This window comes from Neolamprologus multifasciatus, chromosome 8 (assembly GCF_963576455.1).
Source record: "Neolamprologus multifasciatus chromosome 8, fNeoMul1.2, whole genome shotgun sequence".
Classification (NCBI taxonomy): domain Eukaryota; kingdom Metazoa; phylum Chordata; class Actinopteri; order Cichliformes; family Cichlidae; genus Neolamprologus; species Neolamprologus multifasciatus.
The window spans coordinates 15,272,109-15,295,932 of record NC_140446.1 but is presented as its reverse complement, the minus strand read 5'-3'; the positions used below and the strand labels follow the sequence as shown (position 1 = coordinate 15,295,932).

The window sequence follows — 23,824 nt, the reverse complement described above, 5'->3', positions numbered from 1 at the left end:
GAGTTTAAGTGTAAATCTGCGACGGTTCTAATTGGGTTAATGCTTATGTTAAAGGATACTTTCAACTCCTTTGACACACATTTTAATATACATGGTTTGGTGTGCATTTTGTGGCACTTCACAACATAAGCTATCTGCTGCAACAAAAGAAAACACGTTTTGCAGCATAACTCTGACACAGCATGTTTAGAATTTTAGAGTTATTGCGCAAATGCAAGAAAGCAGCCCCATATATGACGATCAGCCTGAGGACATGGCATTTGTCCGTTGGCTCTTGAGCTGTTCCTGATTAGAGTTTGGAGTGTGGCGGTTTATGTCGTCGACATGTGGCAGGCTGCTACGGTTTGGGAGTGCTGTTTACATACTGTGTGGGCTTGGTCTTCAGCTGTGTTTAGTATGTTATTTAAAGTAACATATGCCTAAATTCTAGGACCCAAGCTCTGGGCTCTGGTGAGGCCAATACATGACTGATGGTGTTCCACTGTATGTTTTTTTTTTCCATTAAGGTATGCTTTTACTGCATTGGCAATGTGTTTGGAGTCATTTTCATGCTGAAAAATGAAGCTGTTGCCAATCCGATGTTTTCCAGATGGTATTACGTGATGGATCAGAATCTAAAAATACTTTTCTGCATTCATAATTTCATCAATTTCGACAAGATACCCCAACACCACTGTTAGAAATGCACCGAGTTTTACAGATGGCTATCCACACTCATGGTTGTGCCTCTCTCCTGACCTCCTCCATACATACTGTAGATGATTTAAACCAAAAATCTGAAATGTAGATTCATCACTCTATAAGACCTGTTGCCACTGATTTTAAGTACAGCTGTTGTGTAATTTTGCATTTTGCAGCCTCCTTATTTCTTCAGGACTCAACTTTCAGGTATCCATAGGTTTTTAGGTCTGCAAATATTCTTCTTTTGCCTTCTACTTCTCAAATTGTCTTTTAAGAACAGACCATACTGAGATATGGCAAGTTTTCAGCTAAATGATATGGTGGTGCAAAAATGATATTGTATGCCTGCCTGTACATTTGGCTAAAGAAAAGGGAACAAATTATGTGTTTCCCTTGAGTTAGGTGGATGGTTTTATATACTTGAATGAGTCATAGGTGAGAGTGAAGTGGCTTGGCAAAACCAAACGAAAGAAAGAAAGAAAGAAAGAAAGAAAGAAAGAAAGAAAGAAAGAAAATTCCTCTGAAAATATTAAGGTACAAAGAGTGGACTGAAAATGAGTCACAGCCAATATCCAAAGAAAAACTTTCAAGGCCTTCAGAAATCCCATGGAAGTATTGATCAAGACACAGAAGCAAAATATAAAGAAATAAATACTTAAGAGGTTACAATGAATTCAAAATACTAGAACAAGAAACATGAATTAAGTCTAAAATTTCAACCCACTGCAGCTCGAGGGACTGTAACGTGAAAAATATTCACAGTGTGAAGGTTAAATTTTGCTTGACTTCAATAAATATACTTAGTTTAATTTATAATTTAAAAGTGATTTTCCAAAGGTTGGTTGACTGAATGACACTTTAGGGAGCCAGCATGTAACTGAGACCCGCCTAGAGACAATACACATAACTACTTAATGTTTTTTACGAGCTTGTTCAAAGGTTAGTGGTTTATGTCAGTAACTGTCCTTTTTGAACCGGTTTATATATTTTAATCATTACTGAAGCAGCTGTATGTTGAGCAAGAGTTCCAAGAAAGGGAAAAATTGTTCTATTTTTGTCCCAGTCGTTCATGCTTTGACACAAACTGTTAAGGAATTCAATATGCAGTAGTGGATTTTTTCCTTATATTGACCACACAAAATATCACCAAGGCCTGCTGTTGGTCCATGAGCTGCACTTTGAGAACCAGTGCTTTAAAAAAATTGGAATTAAAGTCAAGATTACATTGTGCTTATTTTCTAAAGATAAGGTGCTGGTTAGCATTTCTTTGGAAAAATCTAGAGCTATTGACTCAGGCTGTTTGATCACCCGTGTTAATGTTATTGCAGTGGAATAGTGGTGGTAAACATTTCTTCATGGAACATTTTATTTTCTATTGAATAAAAAAGTAATAATAATAAAATGAAAGTTTCTTCTGTTGTGTGATGAGTCTTTTTATTTAGGTTGTCGAAGCACTGCATTTGTCATTGAGTAGAAATGGTTATTCTGACTGATTGCACAGCAATTCTTGAGAGCTTTTTTCCTCCCACGTATGCATTCTCATTTGACAGTCAATATCATAAAGTATATATATATATATATATATATATATGAATAAAAAGGGACACTTTGTTTTTTTCATTGTGACCTTGGAGTGTTTTCTTGTTGACTGAGCCGACAAAAAACATCTCAGTCGTTAGGCAGATAAACTGATAACTATGTCTTAATCACAACGTTTTTTATTATACTTATATAATCCTCTGACAGGAATTTTCTGGAATACGATAGTGATGTGAGATTTGCAGAAGAAAAGTTTCATAACTTAACAGTTACATCCGATAACTTGATATAGTGCATGCTCTTACTGTTTTTCATATAAACTGTAATCAGAGCTCTGCCTGCTAATGTTACTAGAAGGAAATTTGTTCTGAGTGTGTGTGGTTCAGATAAATGATGGCTTCCTGTATTGCACAAATGTTTTAGTTTTTTTTAAAAGTCAAGTATCATTTACAGCTTAATTATTATTATTATTATAATAATAGCGTGTACTCGGTGCACTCACACAAAGCTATCTTATCTTTGTATGTTGGCATAGTATAAGAAACGCTTTGATATGATAGTTTGGAAATTAATTTGGTTTTGTTGTCTGTGATAACTCAAAGATACGCGATCTAAAGAACAAAAGCAGGGAGGGAAATCATCTCATGTGATTTAATCTTCTCATTCATAAGTTCAATATATATCCCACATTCTAACATTTGAATTCAAAAAGAGGAATATCATATCAAACTATTAGAGCAGGATCATGCTGTATGTTTGTGTGCGCTGGTATATATACAGCTCTGTTCCCAGAAGAGTTGTGAAACTGTAAAACGTACATTAAACTGAATAGAGGGATCTTATACTTCAAGGTATGATTTCAAATAGTGAAACAGATTTTTTTTTGTATTAATCATTTTAAAAATATCCACATTTTGAATGTGGTGCTTCTAAAAATACAGAACAGAAACAACGGGAGTCTGGAAATGTGTAAAAAACCACCTTGTGAAATATCCTACAAGTAACTGGTTAATGATTAGTAACATGATTGCTTTATAAATAGTATTGCAGAACAGTGCAGTCTTTCAGTAATAAAAATGGAGAGTGATTAACTACAGGTCATTGTGAAAGAAAGTCTGGGCAAATATATAAGACTCTATTGATCCTGAACAACATATACACCTTTCTGAGCAACTTTGATGTTGCTTATTTCAGCAAAACAAAGAAAAACTGCAAGGTGTTTCTAGTAACATGATTTGATTCAGTAATAAAAGGGTGTGGGTGTGTGGGTGCAAAGCCCTCCTGTCTGTAATTCTTGAATAATGAAACAGAAAGTACAACTCAAGACATCCCGGGCTTCTGAAGAACTGAAATCTTTTATCAAGACAGAACAATAAAACACTTAAATGTTTAAAAGTACTCCTCAGTTCCCAAACACTTTCAGAGCATTGTTAAAGGAAGAGGTGAGAGAACACACAATGTTGTGTTTGTAGAAATCTATATATAAAAAAAGAGTTTGAATTATTTGAGTGACATTGCCTTTTCTTGTTGTATGGAAACAGCAGAGTTTTCATTACTTACAAGTTTATGAAGCCCCTTTTCAATACATTGTGTAAACATGTATGTAATTGCACTTTATATATCAGTAATACACAATTGGTAATCCCCACAAAACTTGTATCATCTGGCTTCTGCAAACACCAACCAATATGTTTTAACTTAGTGTTCTGACTGACATTTTTCCATACACAATTATTATGATTTCATTGTAGAATACCTCATTTCCTGCTTTCTGGTGGTTGTTTTATTTTGTCTTTGGTCCCGATGACCTGCATCATCCTAACCACTCAGCCAATTCAAATAGCTGTATATAAGCAACTTTAGGAGTGTGAGGTGACAAGATGATGAAGCATTTCACTTTGATATTCTGCTTGTGACTTTAGTTTATTTGTATTTATAAAGCACTTTTCTAAACAAAGTTACAAAGTGCTGAACAATAATGATTAAAGCAACAAATATGAAAAGTTAAATTAAAAATAAATACTGTGGAGAAAAAAACAATTAAAAATTCAAAAATATTCGATAAAGGTGTTTGCAGCTATAGAAAGCCAAATTCTATTCAATTCTATTCAATTTGATTGCATTTATAAAGTATAGATCCTTCAACAAAACCGAGAACCCCAACAATCAGAAGACTCCTTTTGAGGAAGCACTTGGCAACAGTGGGATGGAAAAAACTCCCTTTTAACCAGAAAAAAGGCTCAGGGAGGGGCAGCTATGTGCTGATGCAAAAGACTGTAAAGCATGAATCGTCTTCAAAACGGTGTTTTTGATCTATTTTCACGTTATATTGAGTCTATTAAAACACACACACACACACACACACACACACACACACACACACACACACACACACAGAGAGAGAGAGAATATATGCACATATAACATGTGCTGATGACATGACTCATCTCATTACTCCGAAAACATCAGTACCATAGATTATAATTCCATTTTCAATATCAAACAATGAATTTCATATTCTGAATAAACCCTTTTAAATAAACATTTCATCGCTCTCAAGCTGGAACTTTACAATGAACGACCACTGTCATCGGATTTCATTTACTTCCACTGTTGAAACACTAGGTGGAGATAAACATCCACCACCAGGCGCCATACTCGTAATGACACAATTTTATAGTACAGCACAATGTTCTCTGGTTATGGGCACCTCGATAATTTAGTAATAACAAACAGATTTCAAAGCATATAAACCCAAGTCGAAGACACAGACTAAGGATAGTAATGCGGTCAATGATGAATTTGAATGTTTATGCTTTCGAATTATTGGAAACAGGCAAAAAGAAGAATGAAATAAACAGGAAAAAAAGCACTCCCTGGTCTGTATCCCCACGTAAGCCCACCCCCGTGAAAGTGAAATCTGCCATCCGTGCTGCAGTTCCTCTACAGTCTTTAATTTGAAGTCACTCCTACCAGGACGTATTTTCTCGGGCACAAGCGCGCGCTGGAGCCTGCCGTTTTATTAACGCACAGGTTTACTGACACAGCACTGGATCTACAAAGGACCCAAGGACACAGACTTTTGAATCTAGTTAGCCTGATTAAAAGCAGCTAACACTGACATCATTTTATTGTACGGCTCCCTAAACGGATGGTATCGTAATAAAAAAGAAAGAAAGAAAAAAAAGTTATCACTCGGGGGAGAATACTTTGCGTAAAAAGGGACCGAGTATGAATGATGTATTGCGCAGAATCTCGGCTCATTTAGCCTACGATTAATTTACCGGAGAGAAGCGCATCTCCATCTCGTGGGATGCGAGCGGGGCATGTCTTGGCTGAATGCTGTTGCACGGTTTTGGTTAGACGGTGCCAAACTTGCGCAAAGAGCCCGATTCTGCACAAGAACTGATCGTTGCCAGTAAGGTGACCGAAAGCACACAATGTCAGCCATACGGCGGAAATTTGGCGAGGACTACCAGGTGGTAAACACCAACCGGAGCATGACTTTTTCCGCGCCGGTGAAGAAAAAGAGGCAGCGATTTGTAGAGAAGAACGGCCGCTGCAATGTCCAGCACGGTAACCTTGGGAGTGAAACCAGCAGGTACATTTCTGATCTATTCACCACGCTGGTGGATCTAAAGTGGCGCTGGAACCTTCTCATCTTCATCCTCACGTACACGGTGGCGTGGCTGGTCATGGCTTCGATGTGGTGGGTCATCGCTTACATCCGCGGAGACCTGAGCTACGGCGGCCACAACTCGTCCTACACCCCGTGCGTCGCCAACGTCTACAACTTTCCCTCTGCGTTCTTGTTCTTCATCGAGACCGAGGCGACAATCGGCTACGGCCACCGGTACATCACGGAAAAGTGTCCTGAGGGTATCATCCTCTTCCTCTTCCAGTCGCTGCTGGGCTCCATCGTGGACGCTTTCCTGATTGGCTGCATGTTCATCAAGATGTCGCAGCCCAAGAAGCGCGCGGAGACGCTGATGTTCAGCCAGGACGCGGTCATTTCGCAGCGGGACGGGAAGTTATGCCTCATGTTCCGAGTGGGAAACCTGCGAAACAGCCACATGGTGTCCGCTCAGATCAGGTGCAAACTCATAAAGGTAAGCACGCCCGTTACCTGGGTGATAGCCAGAGGATGTTTCTCCTGCGCCATCTCAACTCTGAACGTGTTGTGTCTGAATAAAAAACACTCTCAAATTAAGTGTGTGTTAAGCGTTGTGACCGTTTTTCAAGCCATGCACCAAATTTCTGTTAATTCCCAGATTTGACTATTTCAGGGCAAAGATTCCCACTGGACGGCCTGGAATATACGAAGGAAAGCATGGACTTAGAACTTTTAAGTGTAACTCTCCAAGTGTTACAGCTTTTCATATATATATATATATATATATATATATATATATATATATATATATATATATATATATATATATATATATATATGTATTTGATTTGAAATGAGTTTAGCATCCCTGCTGTAGGGGCTCTGCTTTTATAGCGAGGCTCCATCGTGACTTGTGCTTTAATAAGTGGCCATTTACTCCCCGGAGCATCCTACTTACAGCTACAGGCTGTGTATTTCAGCTCTGTGTTTATCAGCTCTCCTCTCTTCATTTCTGAGATGCTGACTGAGCCGCCTGCTTCAGCGAGGGTCATCACAAACTGCCCCCCACCCCTCCTTCAGTCAGCAGTATGGCTGTCAGTGGGTTGTATATTCAAATTCAGCCTCAACTTAAGCTGTCCACAGATGAGATGAATGCCTCCCCCAGGAAATAGTTTGTGGCCAACTACAGCACGAGCACTTGGTTAAAAGATCATTTCTAAAGTTAACCGGCTACAATGGCTGTAATTCCTGTGGCCACTCTTTCCTAAAGACAGGACAAAATGTAACTATTAAATACTGAGACGTGACAGTGATTTGGCATTTTACCAGAGCAACTGCTGCCTTTCAGCGCTGCAAAAAATAAAAATAAAAATCCGGAGGATGAAAGGAGAGCCGAGGCAGCTGCTGTCGGCTATGATAAAAGGGAAGAGGAAAACATTTTGTGTCATGCAATTTCACAACTGAAATAGACTGAAACTGCAGCTTCAAACAGCAGTCTCTCACCAGGGGAATGCTTTTCTCAAGTTCTCTAAGCAACATTTTTTTTTGGCCTGGAGACCTTATGACTGATGGACAGTGCTCCACAGTGTCTGTGTGACCTTATGACTGATGGACAGTGCTCCATAGTGTCTGTGTATTTCAGGTGCAGAAAAAAGTCCAAACACAACAATTCATCACAATTTGAGGACTTTGTTTGAGCCCGCATAAGCTCCCTGTAGCAGTGTTCATCAGTTTAAACCTTAATAGCCGGCAGCGCTTTGTTGTGAGAGTTGGATGTGCTTTTGTCACTCCTTTGGAGTTGTGAGGTGATCTTCAGTGACGGCTCACTTTTATGAACTCACACCAACGAGTTGATTGTACTTAGTTGTTTATTTTGTTTTCTTAACCAAGTCAACAGAAAAAAATGTTTAAAGTCCTTTTAAAATGTTTTAATCCCTCGATTTTTCATTTGACTTCAATAAAAAGAAAGAAATAATAAATAAAAGTCATTCATTATTAAAAGCCTTATTACTGCCACTGTTTCAGCTCTTTCTCCCATTTTTATTTCATTACGTTATCAATTGTCCTTTAATTAACTGCTGAGAAAGGCAAAGGAAAAATATGGTGTCTTGATTGCACTTAATCACCAGTCTCACAGATGAATAATCACACAGAATGCACCATCATCAACTTTCCTCCTTCTGCAGAGGAGAGCAGTTCATTTCAGGCCATTTTACACTCTGCATAGTCGCCTCTAATGCATTCTGTCCTGTTTGAAATAACAGAGTGAAAGCAGTAAAACAAACACCCACGGGACACGCTGTAAAATTTCAGCGTCAATCAGAGCCACTGTAGATTTATCATTAAAGAGGAATTGTTATGAAAGTTTAAGCTGTATTCGGTTCCTGATACTGTAACTGAATTCATCAGGCAGTCTTGTGTGATTTGTAGCATTCACAGCAGAACGTACTGGAACAAATGCTGCATTAATGTTGCTGATTAGATACATAATGGAGACCCAGTACTTTAGCTGTGCAGGTAGCTTTCTCGGTCTTGCCTCACGTCTCAAGTTTAAGTGAACGTGCCAGCCTGGAGTGCTGCTTAATTACTGCATGGTAAACATTTGCTGTTTAGAGTGCTTTCATCCATCAGCTTTTTTTTTCAGACTTTATTTAAACAGTCCTTGGCTTCCTTTCTAAGATCAGTTGATTAAATTTATGTGATGATCCTGACCTGGGATTTCGGCCAGTGAGTAATGATCATTAAATGATATTTTTAAGCTACAATCATTCATGTGTTATTCATGTGGAAGGTCAGATGTCCAGGACACATGAATCACGTGTAAAATAAAAATAAAAATATTCAATTAACCTGCAATAAAGGGTCAAAAAATGAATTCATAAGTCTTGTCCACATTAGCTGATTGTGATATTTTAAGAAGAAGCCTTCATCATCTTTGGATCCTGGACTAATCGTGCTGTGAAATCTGTGCGCAGGGTATGATCGTAGCACTGCTGCATTGTTCCTTTTTTCCTGCCCATGTACGTCACTGTGTTGTCAGACTGCACAGCGGTGTATTGTAGAGTAGATTGATTCAACATAGCCCTCTAATACTACAGCTGCGCTGTGCAAATGATGCCATGGCTCATGTTCAGGTAGCACGCCACTCAAGGTCACTGTTAGATGTTTTGCCCACAAAGCTGGTTGAAGAAATGAGGCATGCTGCAGTAAATCCTAATGATGGAGCAGTGAAAACGTACGGTGGCACGGAGATACCTTGGCATGGGCCATAAATTTGCTGTGGGACCTGGATACTCTGGACTTTTGGGAAAGAGTAAAGTTGGTGTGTGTGCAGTCAGTGAATTATTACAGAAAATAATACTTGGTGGAGCATTTGGACTCTTCAGCTATGTATTTTCTGACTCTTTTACACAATGATGTAAGAAACTGTCACTGGAGCGCTAAATAATTCCCCCTTGCTACGTGGGTGTCTAGTGGCTATGAACATTAAAGCCAACACTGATCTCCTCGAGTTTGCCCTCTAACTGCTGGATGTGAATTTTACTGAGTTTCATCAGTAGAAGTTTAGAGGACTGAAGCACAAGTAGAAATGTAAAGTAGGAGGTGATGGTGGGCGTGCCTCTTTCCATTTCACACGTCTCTTTTATCGACAAGCTCAGTGACATATGGGACTTGTCTAGAAGATGTGATAACAATATAAAAGATTTACTTTAAACATTGTAGCCTTATTTGAATCTCCCACTCCCTTCTTCCTTGACTTGTGACCAAGATTCAGAGATACCTGAACTTCTTCACTCGGGCTAGCAACTCATTCCCAGGTCGGAGTGGGCACTCCATCCTTTCTGCCTGAAAACCATGGCCTCAAACTTGGAGGTGCTAATTTTGGTAAATGGACTGTTTCTTATATAGCGCTTTTCTACTCTTCTGAGCACTCAAAGCGCGTTACACATTTGCTGCACATTCTGAAGCAAACTACCCCAGTGCAAACTGGAGGTCATGGCTTGAAGGAGCTATCAGAACTAAATCAGCTGGAAAAAGCAGATTCTGAGAACACCAAATGTGACACCCTCCACCCTTTGGCTGCCACAGAATTTGTGACGAAGAGCAGGAGTAGGGAAGTCCAACAATGGAAAACATCAGACTTGCTGATAGCAATACAAATCAAACTCCAACTACAGTAATACCAGGATTACCATCCACAGGGCTGCAGTGAAATTCCCTCTCAAGTCCACAAAACACATTTTAGAATGATTCAAAAATACTCACGAGAACGAAGAGTTAGTTATGGGTTATGGCACCAGGATAAAAACCGGGTTATTTGTCTTGAATGTAAGATTCAAGTAACCAGTTTGCAGTGCTAGATGTGAGTTCATGAACCCATTCAACTGCATCCAGTTCAAAAGTGCTGTTAGACAAGTGTATTTCAAGGCATTTGTTGGCATAGTGTACATACATATAGCCACTTTTAAGAGAACTAGAAAGAATGCAGCTCCAGGCTGTATTATATTTTACCAGACACAAGTAATTAACTTGTGCCTGGTGAAATATAATAGTAGATCCCAATTTTATGGTTACACATAACAAACTTAATTATGAGCAGAAACACAGCTCTCTGGCAGTACTGCCCACCCTATATCCACAATACATGTTAATGTAAAAACATAAAAGTCCTTGAAATTCCATTAATATTGATGCAGCATTAATTAATAAACCAGTGGAATGCAGAGGTGCTCTGACCCCTGCAGCAGAAGTGAAATATAATATTAAAATGGAAACATGCAGGCATGTGGGTTGCCGTCAGAGCGCGGATGTAACGAGCTTATCTTGGCAAGAAAAAAAATTGGTGGGACAAAGGAGATGGAAGCAGTAAACAGCAGCAAGTGTGGCAAACAAGACTGAACAAAAATGCAGCGGGGGAGAGTGACAGCTGGGCGGTGCTCGTCAGTGTCAACAGAAGCCTGTCTCAGTAGGTTGGTCCACAGCAGGAGATAAGTGATAAGGGCGAGAAGCAGACAGACAGGCATGCATGCAGGAGCTTAGCGAGACAGGCAGGCAGATATGCCGGCATGACTCGTAACATCTGCCACCGTCTAACTCTGAAGGACAAGCAGGGAAAGCAGAAGAAAGAAGAGAAGAAGAGGCAAAAAAAGAAAAGCGATAATGTTGTGGCAGACAGATTGAGAGACAGAATGCAACGTCTGTGCGAGAATCACATTTTATCTCCCGCTCAAAGCCCAGTAGCTGGACACATGTCCACATTTGCATGTCAAACACAAAAGTAATACATGTGTGTAAATGTGTGTGTGAATGGGTGGATGACTGGATATGTAAAGCGCTTTGGGGTCCTTAGGGACTAGTAAAGCGCTATATAAATACAGGCCATTTACCATTTACCATTTACCATGTGTGTTGCATTGTTGATGTCTGGATTTCTTAGTATCTTTCTCAAACACATGCATTTGCACACATGGTCCACACAAACTGTCACTGAAGGGCAAGTGAGTCACCAGGGAGAGGGCCTGCCTTCACTCAACTTGAATCTCAGGTGGCTTGGTAAATTAAGCACCCCCTCCATATCAGGACCTCTTCCAAAGGCCATTAATTTCTCCCTTGTGGCGCTGACTGTTTAGCAGCACTAAGAGAACACACAAGGCTTTTACATTGTTGAAGCCATCCAGCAGCTTTCTGCGTCCTTGGCAGGGGTATAATTCTGTTGTAGCACTACAGCGCTAGTGAGGCAAGCAGTGAGGATTTATTAAAATCAGCAGTTTTACCTTTACACCCAGAAATAAATGACTTACCAGTACACTGGTTTCCAAATGGGAAAATCTAGTGCAGTAGCACCATTATTATATTTAAATAGAAGGAAATCTTGAGCTTTGCCTGTTTTTGATGTCATAAAGATTGCTGCTAAAAAGAAGGGCAGTTAGATGGATAATTAAGATGGATATAAAGGATTTAAGCAGCAATACCTATTACCACACTGGACTGCATTTTACTGTTCACTAAGTGTAAATATGAAAACATAGAGGCATAATTGAAGAGCCTCAATGTTAGCATTTTTCCACCCTCTTATCTATACCATAGTTAGACAAGAGGATTCAGTTCTCAATAATCAAGGCACTTGGTAATGTAAGATAAAGACTTAATAATAACAGAGAGGAAACCCCAACAATCAGAAGACCCATATGAGCAAAGACTTGGCAACAGCAGGAAGGAAAAACTCCTTTTTAACAGGAAAAAAACCATGTGCTGCAGCCAGTTTGGGAGTGAGGGGCTGGAGACAGGACAACTTCTGTAGCATACAGTCTGTACCAAGCAGGAGGTCATATTTGTCAGATAATTACATCAACAATAAAAACAAACATAAAAAAAAACATAAACATGGGTGTGCTCTAAATGGAGCTACTGTAAAGTTTTTTATTAAAGGCTGTAAAAGTGTTAAATTCATTGCTGAAGTTGGGTATTTCCCCACAGCAGTCAGTGGGGACTGTCTTGCTTTTGAAGCCAGCCTCAAGTAGCCAATGCAGGAACTACTGTTTTTGCTACTCATTTCTCAGCCCTGGAGGTTGCTGCTTTGAAATGATAGCTTTGTGCTGCTAAGCTAAGCAAACTGCCTGATGAACGCCACTTTATATTTATCATGCAGAGTGAGAGTAATATCTCCAAGCTCTCAGCAATAAAGTGAAAAGTATTTAATGTCAGACGATGTAATCCTATAAGCTGGGATTTAGACCGAAAGCAAAAGGAAGGGCTGCTTTGGTAAGGGTGTCTGTTATTTATAGTGGCTACCGGTAAGACAATCGATCCAGGAAGTCCAGCTGGAGTAAACCGATTAATGCATTTAATGGCTTAACAGTTGCCAAAACACTTTACAGCGGACATGACCTGATTGTTTTAGCCATCAAAGATGGAATTACTTTATCTTTAATGGCAAAGGTAAACAGAAGCAGTTTGTTTGTTTTGGCAGAGCCACCCTGTGCAGGCACCCCTCCATTCCAGGCATGATCAGACTCTGACTGAGGAGATTTTACATCTCTTCCTTGATGACATCCCCAAATCGAGTAACATTATTTTATTTGTTACGAGAATACACCCCGTAGACTGACAGATCAAAGGCGCGGTAGGTGGTGTAGCTTTTTACAGCTTTTTCTGCTTGTTTCCTTTTAGGGAGAGTTTTCACTGTTACATAAAAAAAACATCCGCATTTCTTGCTTTTTCGACTTAACTTCAGTGGACATGTTACATCGGCTCCCCGTCTGCGCGTTCAGTGAGCGGCAGCCACTGATGCAGCATGATGGGTGACACTTTCCCTCAAGAAGGCGAGCCGGGGATCTGTGGGCACAGACGTCTTCCTGTGAAATGTCACACCCTTCTGTCCTCAACATCACGGTGAATACAAATGACAGGCTGTTTGCCATCTGTGAACCGATTGGCTCCTTGCTCAAAGGGCCGGGGAGGCCACTCTTCATGAAAGTTAACAGTAGGTGACGGGAAGAAGATATAATCTATTTAATCTAATTAATAAACATTAACAACAGGGAAAGATGATTTTCACCCTTCTGTTTATGTATGAAATGTTAGAACTCATATGGGTATTATCAGTATTTTTTTCTTTTTGGCCTTTTCTTTGAGCTTCTTTCTTGATATTTTTATTTAACACATACTTTACTTATTTAGATTTGCCCTATTTGGTCTACATTTGGTCAACACTGTTGGGTTTTTTTTAAGGCCAGACTGTTGCTGAGAATTTCAATGGGGTCTAATCTGCTGGAAATTAGGAGGTGTGTACACAGTGAATGAAAAATAAAATAAAATAAAGATTACTGGTGCTTTGTCAGAACTAGATGCTGGGAAGGTGAGAGACTATTGTTTTAACACCTTCATTCTCACTTTTACCCTGCATGTCTGCCAGTCAGTGTGACAAGTACATTTCAGTGCTATTGCCTCCTCAGGTCAGTTGTTCTTGCTTTTACCACTACACAGCAAAAATACACTTCATTAGGTCCACATTGCTTACATTGTTTTGGATCTCCTTTTGCATTCAGAACTGCTTTAATTCATCATAGATTTGGAATCATCAGAATTCTTGGTCCATATTGGTATAACAGCTTCACACAGTTGCTGCAAATTTGTCGACGGCGCATCCATGATGCAAATCTCTTTTTCCACCACATGCCCAAGAGGCTGTGTTTGACTGAGATCTGTGACAGTGGAGGCCATTTGAGTACAGTGAACTCATTGTTGTGTTCATGAAACCACCCAGTAGAAATTTCAGTACTGAATAGCTGTTAGCTGGTGGTCTTTTCTTCCAATATAACAATTGAAAGACGTCACAGATGTTACTTTGGCGTTGGTTTGAGGTACTTCTTAAACATTGCCTCGATATCTTGATTTGACTTTGTAGAGAAAGTTTGCATTTAAGGTTTTATTCTTTGTTCTTGGTTTGTTAGCTAGAATAAATTAAATTAAATTAATTACAATTATTGAGAAAAGAATTATAAGAAAAAAAACCCTAAATGGTGGATTGATGTAATCTATTTCACACTTTGTAAGAGATGTTCTGACATGAACTCTGTGTAGGAGCATGGTCTGTCCGTCTATGGTTAAGTTTTATATGTTGTACTGCAACCAGTTTTGATCAGCGTTAGTTAATTATGTTTGCTGGAAAGTTTAAGATGGTTTGAGCTTCATGACATGGTGCGTTAATGCTGCTGGAAGCAGCCATCAAATGATAGATACATTGTGGTAATAAATGGACGGACATGGTCATCAACAATAATCAGCAAGTCAGTGGAGTTTAAATGATGCTCAGTTGGTGCTAAGAAGCCCAAAGTGTGCCAAGAAAATATCCTCCACACCAATGCACCACCACGACCAGCCTGACAAGCTGATACGAGGCAGGATGGATCCATGGGATTTATATTGTTTATGCCAAATTCTGACCCTACCATCTGAATGTTACAGCAGCAATTGGGACTCGACAGATTGCTGCTGGAACATTGACAGATTTTTCCAAATCTGTGGCTTCTTCTTGTCCCCATCTGACAAGACGTGTAGGCCTGTCGAAGCAGTTCTGGGAGCGCTTTGTATTTAGTTGCTGTTGTTTTGCAACAGTACTACCATAAGTGAGCCTGGGACCAAAGATAAAGTCTACATCTTCTTCATTACGGTCCCGTTTTTCAATAAGTGTGGCTGATGGAAGCAATTCTCAGCGACCACATCTAGTTTACAGGCTTCACCCTGTCTGCCTTTGAGCACCAAAAACAACTCATTCTCCCCACTTTAACTCTCTAAGTATCCAATTTCATATGGTACCATGTGAAATTCCAGAAGGAAATTGCCTTTTCAATGCTATTCCGGTGGACTTTAAACACAGCTTCGGTTACCTTTTGATCAAAGATAAAGAATACGTGCATATACGTATATAGTAGCAGTAGTTGGGTTTCACATGAAAAGTACTCACCAAGTGGTAGGTACTGCAAAGGAGAGGTTAAACCTGGCAGATTGACAATGTGTCCTCATAAACTCAACTATAGCCTGTAAAAAGCTATTTTTGTGCAGGAATATTAGCTTCAATCAGACACACTGACTTTGAACCAATGAGACGGCAGGCTAAAAACTGGCTAACGCTTCAGTGGCTTTGGACCCTTTCACTCTCACATGCACCTCTTTCGGGTGATGTGTAGGAAAGTTCAGGGCTCTAAAATGTGTGTTAAAATGGGTCATAAAACCTTTTAGCTGTGTAGGTAGAGTCATTTGCATGTTCTACATGACAGCAAAGCAGTACTTTGAAATTCAGAGGGTTTTTTTTTTAACATGACGACAATATGATTCAATTAATTCATTTTGTCAGATGTGTTTTCCTCAGCTGGAAATACACTTCCATAAACAGCAAACACCACACTGATAATGTCCTAAAGATAATTTAGGTGACAAGAAGATTCTCGACACTTTCATGTCTGCATGGCAGATATAACTTCTTTGAGTCTATGTTGGTTGCCTGGCAACTGGTCCCAGCATAGTCTGACCACAGCCTAGTACAAAACTGTGAATTGGCATGAATGTTTTTACACTTTGCTTTTTGCTTTGTTTTTGTTTTAAATCAAATAAAATGTAACAATAATGTCAGGTTTTAAAGTGTCCACCTCATATCAGTGATTTTAAGACTCTCTTGCTAGTTTATGAAGTTGCTAAATGCCAATAATCAGCATTATCTCAGTCAGGCTTTCTAGTTTATGTAGCTAGGTCCCTCACGAGTCAGAATCTCAGGAGTACTGACTTGAGGCTGAAGAGCAATCTGCCTCAGAGTCAGAAGGACTCCATCTTTGTAGAAACCCTCAAAACCCCTTTTATGAAAGATGAGAAAATCCATTTAATGTACATCTTTTCTTCCTTAGACTGCCTTGGTGGGAGTGTTGGTATAAACTTCAATGTTTGTGCTAAAATGTCCTGTTCATTTGTGTCTACAGTCTCGGCAGACCCCAGAGGGCGAGTTCCTGCCTCTGGATCAGTGTGAACTGGATGTAGGTTTCGGGACAGGGGCGGATCAGCTCTTCCTAGTGTCACCTTTGACTATCTGCCATGAGATCAACAGCAACAGCCCGTTCTTCGACTTGTCACAGCGCTCGCTCATGAACGATCAGTTTGAGATTGTTGTCATTCTGGAGGGCATCGTGGAGACCACTGGTGAGAACGTATTCTTATTTCTGAGGTCCTTTTGCTGTCTTTTTTAAAAACAACTAACTTTGTGTAAGCATCGCTGTCCCTTATCATTTGTCTCATCATCATTTAGCAGGTGTTAGATGGAGCTTCTCAGTAATATAAAATGAAATATTTAACACAATGTTTAATTTCATGGTGTTTAATTATTCAAAACACAAGGCTGCTTCCATCTCTGTTAGTTTTTCATGTTTCCCTCTCCCTTGTCCCTGAAGCAGTTCACCACTTTCATATCAGCTTCCTGTCTGGCTGTCAGTCCATTTTTATTTAATACAGTTTTCCTCTTTGTCTTTTCCCCTGTCTGTATTTGAAATATTTTTCTACTCTGTCTCTTCTCTTCATCTCAGGTATGACATGCCAGGCAAGGACATCTTACACTGAAGATGAAGTCTTGTGGGGTCATCGCTTCCTCCCTGTCATGTCTCTTGAAGAGGGCTTCTTCAGAGTCGATTACTCCCAGTTCCACAACACCTTTGAAGTCCCCACACCTCCCTACAGTGTCAAAGAGCAGGAGGAGAAGTCCTCCCTGACGTCACCCAATCCCCTGCCTGTTGCGCCTACTCCCCCTTCGCCTCTGCTGAGGAACAGCAGCCGAGTAGGCCGCAGGGAGAGGCTCCTGTCAGCTGACAATGCAGATCATGTAGACGATCAAGTCTCCAGGCTGCCCAGCAAACTCCAGCGCATGAGCTCCAGCAGGGAGGAGCATCTCTGGAGGGGGCTGAAGACTGGGTCAGCCTTGCCTGGGGGGAAGGCCTCCAGCACAGGAGATCTGCCGCTTAGTATTCAGAGGCTGAGGTCCAGCTCCATCCCTGTAGTGAGGCAAGGACATCCGGAGGAGCAAGTCCAGCTGTTGTCTTTGGATGGAGAAGCTGAGGAGAGTGAGCTGGAGAAGCACAGATTGCCCACAGCCATTAGCACCATTGCTGCTCCAACCCCAGCACCAGTCCAGATCTCCTTGGTAGGGAGTCGGCCAGAGGACAACTTGCCTCCCAAACTGCGCAGAATGAATGCTGACCGCTGACATCTGCAAACTACCTTCAGGACTAAAACTAATTTGAAAAATTTATCAGGCTTGATGGGCATTGCATATAAGTAAAGTCTACTGTGATCTAGTTTGTTTTTTTTTGTAATTTCTGCAGATTCTCTCCAGTTTTCAGTATTTCTTATCAGGCTCTTTACTAAGTTGTCCATTGCCACAAATAGAAGGACAACACCAATAAGCCATCCATCCGCTCATACTGTGACTCAGTTTTGATATATCACCATCTGTGCCCCCCACTGACTTTTAACACTTATGTCCTTGTGCTTGTTCCTTTCATTTCTTTTCCCAGAAGTTGCATCAAAGACTTTCTTATGGCCTCAAACTGCTGTATCCACCTGTTTTTAATTGAACAAGCACCAAAGTGGCAGTTATAAATCAGACTGATCATTTGCTAAACCAGCTCCCTTAAAACAGTGACTGTCCAGTGGCTGCTTAGCAAAGATAACCAGGCACGGCAAGTCTGTCAAGCTTTGGATTCACTTATTATTCTTGATTTCTCATATAATAAGTGTGCAGTGGTGTTTAAATTAAGCCTTTACCAAACATAAAACAATGTGCAAAAGGATAAGAAAGTGTTTTAGAGGTTTGCTCATTTGTATCAATGTAAAATTTATCTGTAGCAGATCCTGTTTGCTACAGGACAACCTACTGTAGTAGTCAAATACTACCTAATCTCTAAAAACAGATTTTGCATATTAATATGTACAATCTGTAGGCAAGACACAACATTTCTGTACCAGGCACACTCTGGTTTCTTTTTGTAGTCTTTTTGTAGTCCAGGTGCACTTTACTAGCAATGTGCCGATATGATATTTGGATCAGATTTTGGTCCGAGCCTAATTCTAAAGGCTGGATTGGATATTGTTTAAAACGAGATGATCTATGACCAATCTATTCATTTTTACTGTATTTGATTAACTCAGCAGAAACAGTGGTTGCTATTGGCCAACCTAACAAAGCACTAAGTAAGCTAACAGCAAAGCAGCAGTTAATGCTTTCTCTTTCTTGGTCCTTCACTTGTTTGGAAGCTTTTATTACTCTTTATTACACTCTTGGTTACATAATGTGCTTGTGCCAGCTCTACTTCACACCAATATATTGAGGAGCAGTAAAAGCAGGTGAACTCAGATTGAGAGGACGTAAAGGAGAAACTTGCATGGTTGTCAATGAAAGCAGTGTGCAGTAGGCTTGCACTGAGCTCGGACTAATACAAATAAATTAGATAAATAATGAAAATTACATTTTAGATTTTATTAATTTTTTCTGTTGTTGTTTATTATTTTTTGTTAATAAATATAAAATCAAGTACATTTCTATTCTTTAATGCATGTATTTGTTAGAAAAGCAAGATTTAAGTTGAGCCTGGTGCTAGCTAAAACATAAGGAATGGTACTCTTCCTCACAGTGAGGATTACAGTTTATTGATTTAACTCTGGTACTGGATCAACAGATACTCAATGCCAAGATCTCAGTATTGGATCAGAATTGGTAAAAGCAGGATTGGTGTGTCCCTATTATTGACTAACTTTGGTTGATAGTCATTTTGTAGAACAATAGAGGAACATGCATTTGCTAAAATACATCAGATAACTATCACCTATTGTCTAACAATGATTTGAGTTTTTATTTGCTTTTTTGCCTGACATCACAAACACTAATCAGAGGATGGAAAAAGAGTAAGGTTCTAAGACTATCTCCTCTTTAATTAATTTAATTTATTTTACGTAAAATCCAGCAGCTTTAGCTTCAGTCTTTTTGCACAGTATCATGTCTGAAGGCATCCAGTGCATATTTAAATCATTTTTTCAAGATTAGGCATTGTTTTTTTTTGCTAACATTGACCTCTCATCCCACATGCACAGCTTGCATTAGCCTAATTAGCTAGTTAACATAAAGCTAACGAAAAATCAACGGCTTATCTACAATTTAAACCTGCCTTTGTGCGTTTTAGTAGAAAAACCGCATGAGTGCCATACAAGAAAGCAACAGGGGGACGGGGTTTAACTTTACGCAATTTAACCTGAAGTGGGTGAAAAAAATCCCTGATACACATGTTACATTAATATGTTTTAAGGACTACTATTTATTTGGATGCTTACATGAGCAACTGCATTACCTATTGTGCAATTTTAACAATTTTTACCTCTTGGTGCACTGTTTGCATTGGACCATTACACATGGGGTGCCAAATGCAATCACAAATCAATTTTAGACTGCAGATTTTCTGTCACTATTAACTGGTTTATCAAAATGTAAAAAACAACAGCAACAAAAAAACAAAAAAAACAATGTAGGAATGCAGGGAAGATGATGTCAGAGGATCTGTGTATTATTGCCAGTATTAAGGAAAGATTACTTCATATTGCAACTGCTAAATAATAAATTCTTTGAAAACACAACTGTGCCTGTTAGCACTGATATTTTTCCCTCTGAAAAGAAAACTGTATTGCCTTTTCTGTTTGACTCAGCTTGTATATTTGCACACTGTACTCAACATCCAGAGCAGTTTCATCCTGCAGAATCTATCAGCAGCTCATGTGTCACCTGCTGTGATGGCTAAACCAGCATTCATCAAATATTAAAGCCTTAAACGTGAGCGTGAGTTTGTTCTATTTTGAAGCAAATTTTAGAACGACAAGCAAGATCCTTCAGACAAAATCTTCAGGTAGTTACCCCTGGCTGGAAGGTTAACTGAGTTAAATCTAGCCCCTCAACCTTCTCCTCTGGCTGCAACTTATATTATATATATTATATATTTACTTATATTTTAGTTTTCAAGCTGCCATAAATCACAGGTTAAAGGAGCTTGGTAAGTGGCATAATTGCTGCTGACACATGTACTCCATAGGCAGAAAATCTTGCAGAGATAAGACTTAAACATCAGAGGATGTCAAGCGTTTATTAGTCATGCTGCAAAGAATAGCAGAAGAATGAAATGTGATTATGTAACTAGTTGAGAGTAAGAAATGACCTCCGTCCAGCTTAAGATAAAATTAACTCAGATAAATGGATAAAGAATAAATCAAAGACATAATGCTGTATAATGATGGACCAACTGAAATATGCATTCATTATTCAGTGATCATTCAAATGTGCTTGGGAAAAAAAGGTTAGGGTAATTTTCATTCAAAGGCACTTTCTTGATAAATTTTTTTATTTAAATAAACAGGAAACAGTTTGCATCATTTGTATTCACTGACTTATTTCATATTTGGGTTATGCTAAAAAACTAATGAAATAGCATTTAATCAAGCAAAAATAAAACACACAATAAGCGCTTATCATTACCTTGAATATCATTAGAAGAAAAAACCTTCAACAGGAAAATTTTAATTTAAAATCGGTAGATTTACTGGAGCAGCAGGAAGGAAAAAAACATCCTTTTAGTAGAAAGAAACCTCCAGCAAAACTGAAGACAGACATAGGCCTTGATCACTTAGGGATTGAGGGAAAATAAAAGAGAAAAAAAAAACAGATCATGGAGAGGACAAAACACGTAGTATGTGAGAAAGAAGATGAAATTCAATTTCATGGCTGCAGTGTATATATATATATATATATATATATATATATATGGGGAATAAAAACGGGGTAGTGGAGGAGTAATATATAGTGACTTATCCAGCCCTAAATATAATGATTATTAAAATGGAAAGCAAACTGGGAGCTGGTTCTATAGGACAGTGTCTGATTAGCTATGCCTCCCATTCTACTTAAACCTACAATCTGAGACTGAAATGTTCTATTAGGGTAATATAATACTAGGAGGTCTTTAAGATGTGATGGGGCCTGATTATTGTAAGATGGATTTTATATTCTATTTAGGATTTAACAGACAGCTAGGGAAGATAAACTAATATGGGAGAAATATGATCTTTCTCCCGTCTGTTACCACTCTCACAGCAGTATTTCTGGATAAGTAAAAGCTTTTCAGGGAGCTTTCAGAACTGCCTGATAATAAAGAATTGCAATAGTCCAGCCTAGATGTAATGTGTGTGAATTAGCTTTTCAATATAACTGTTAGAAAGAGTGTTTTTGAAATGGAAGTCCTACATACTTGTTTAGTATATGTGTTGAAGGACATATGCTAATCACAAAAACCCACCAAGAATTCTCACAGTGTTACTGGAGGCCAATGCAATGTCATCCAGAGTAAGTTAGGTACCATGTTTTGAAAATTTATTTAGGGCCAATTATAATACCCTCAGTTTTGTCTAAATTCAGAAACAGGAAATTACAGGTCATCCAACCATTCATGTCTTTAACACATCCCTGTAATTGTAGTAATCAATTTGTGTAATCTGGCATCAAAGATGATTACATAATTTGGTATCATCTGTATGAGAATGAAAAAGTATAAAGTGTTTTCTAATAACATTACTGAAGAGAAGCATGTATAATGTAAGAAGTATTGGTCCTAGTACAGAACCCTGTGGAACTCCATAACTAACTAATGTGTGAAGAAGGCTTCCCAAACTTGAATTTATCAACTAGATAAATATAACTGAGACTATTTTAAGTGCATGTAATTCTTCTAGAACAGCATTACTTGGAAATTTACTAGGAAACTTTATACATCTACTGCGCTTTATCGCTTAATTTGACTATCTCAAGGAGTTAAAAACTCTCACCTAGTTGTAACATTAAAGAAGTGTTTACGTGTTGATAGTTATCATATTATTTTGACTTATTGTGCATAAATGGTTTATTTTTTGTAGTTTGTATATTATATGCACATACTGAAAATGGCCCTGTGGGTGAAAACCACCTAAAAGTAAACAAAAACAGAAATGTTACTTTAATAGTAATATGTGTTTTATCACATCATTATTCAATGCTGTCATATTAAGCATGTCATATTTTGATTCTGTATATCAAAGAGGAAGAGTTGGGTGTATAAATTGTTATACACTCATGGCCATGACCCCCCTTTTGAATCCAAAATATTTACAACTTGGTGGAAAGATTCCTCTGAGATTTTGGACCATGTTGAGATGATAACATCACACATTTGCTGCAGATTTGTTAGAACAAACATCCATGTGAATCTCCTATTCTATTGCATCTCAATGATGACCCTGAGTACCCTGTGGATATATAGGGATGGGAATGTTCATTAGGAATACTCAGGTTGGTTGTGGTGTTTAAACGGTACTCAATTGGTACTAAGGGTGCCAATCTGTACCAATAAAATATCCCCACACCAGTAAACACCATCACTGTCACCCTGAACTGTTGATACAATGCATAATGGATCCATGCTTTCATGTTTACATCAAATTTTGACCCAGACTGTGGCAGCGGAAATCAAAAATCATCAAACCAGGCCACATTTTTTCAGCCTTCTAATGTTTAATTTTGGTAAGCCCCTGCGAACCGTAACCTCAGTTCTTTGTTCTTAGGTGACAGGTGCAGCACCTGGTGTGGTCTTCTGCTGCTGTAGCCCATCTGCTTTAAGGTTTGACGTGCTGTGCATTCAGAGATGATGTTCTGCATACCTTGACTTCAACAAGTGTCTTTCTTTCTTTGGTTACCGCCGCCTTCCTGTCAGCTTTTAGCAATCTGACCATTCTCCTCAAACCTCTGATATACAAGGTATCTTTTAGATTACCACTCTCTAGATATTTTCTCGTATGGACCATTCTCTGTAAACCCCAGAGATGTCAGACCACTTTGTGTGGTACCATGTTGAAAGTCATTTAAATCACCTTTCTTCCCCATTCTGGTGCATGGTTTGAACTTAAACTGGTTATTTTTATTACTTTTACAAGTTTAAATGTGAGTGTATACATTTGGGTTTTTAATCTTTTACAGACATATCAAGTCATCTAAAAGTAATCTAAAAAGCAAATAGTTATTGCTAAGAAGCACTGTTTTTGTACTGAATTGTAATGGAGTACAAAACAAGTACATCAGCACTGTATCTAGTTACAGTGATTAAGAAAGGTTTCCACTATGATTATCCTTTAATAAAACTCAATTTCCACAGTATGTACTCAGTGAAAAGGGAACTTTATTACGAAAGTAAAGCAAACAAAGATATGCAGCTGTATTACTTCCAGCTTCATTGCTTTTTTTAAACCCCCAAAAGAGACATTTTCACAAATCTTACCTGTCCTAGACTGTAAGGCTTCTAATGTTTGACTGTAGACTGTAGTCCTTTTTGTACCAATTTAGATTTCATTTTGAATCATTGTCATGGCTGTCTCAAATAGCATTTTTATGCC

At 38.9% G+C, this 23,824-nt stretch overlaps 1 protein-coding gene across 1 annotated transcript; it reads left to right on the top strand.

The window, feature by feature from the left end:
- The first annotated feature begins 4,239 nt into the window (after positions 1-4,239).
- Positions 4,240-21,147, top strand: LOC146512710 (G protein-activated inward rectifier potassium channel 1-like). The gene is made up of 3 exons (XM_085170641.1): positions 4,240-6,329; positions 16,306-16,522; positions 16,903-21,147. Exons 1-3 carry the CDS (start codon positions 5,661-5,663, stop codon positions 17,574-17,576), a joined length of 1,560 nt encoding a protein of 519 aa, XP_085026767.1. The 5' UTR covers positions 4,240-5,660; the 3' UTR covers positions 17,577-21,147.
- Positions 21,148-23,824: the final 2,677 nt, after the last annotated feature.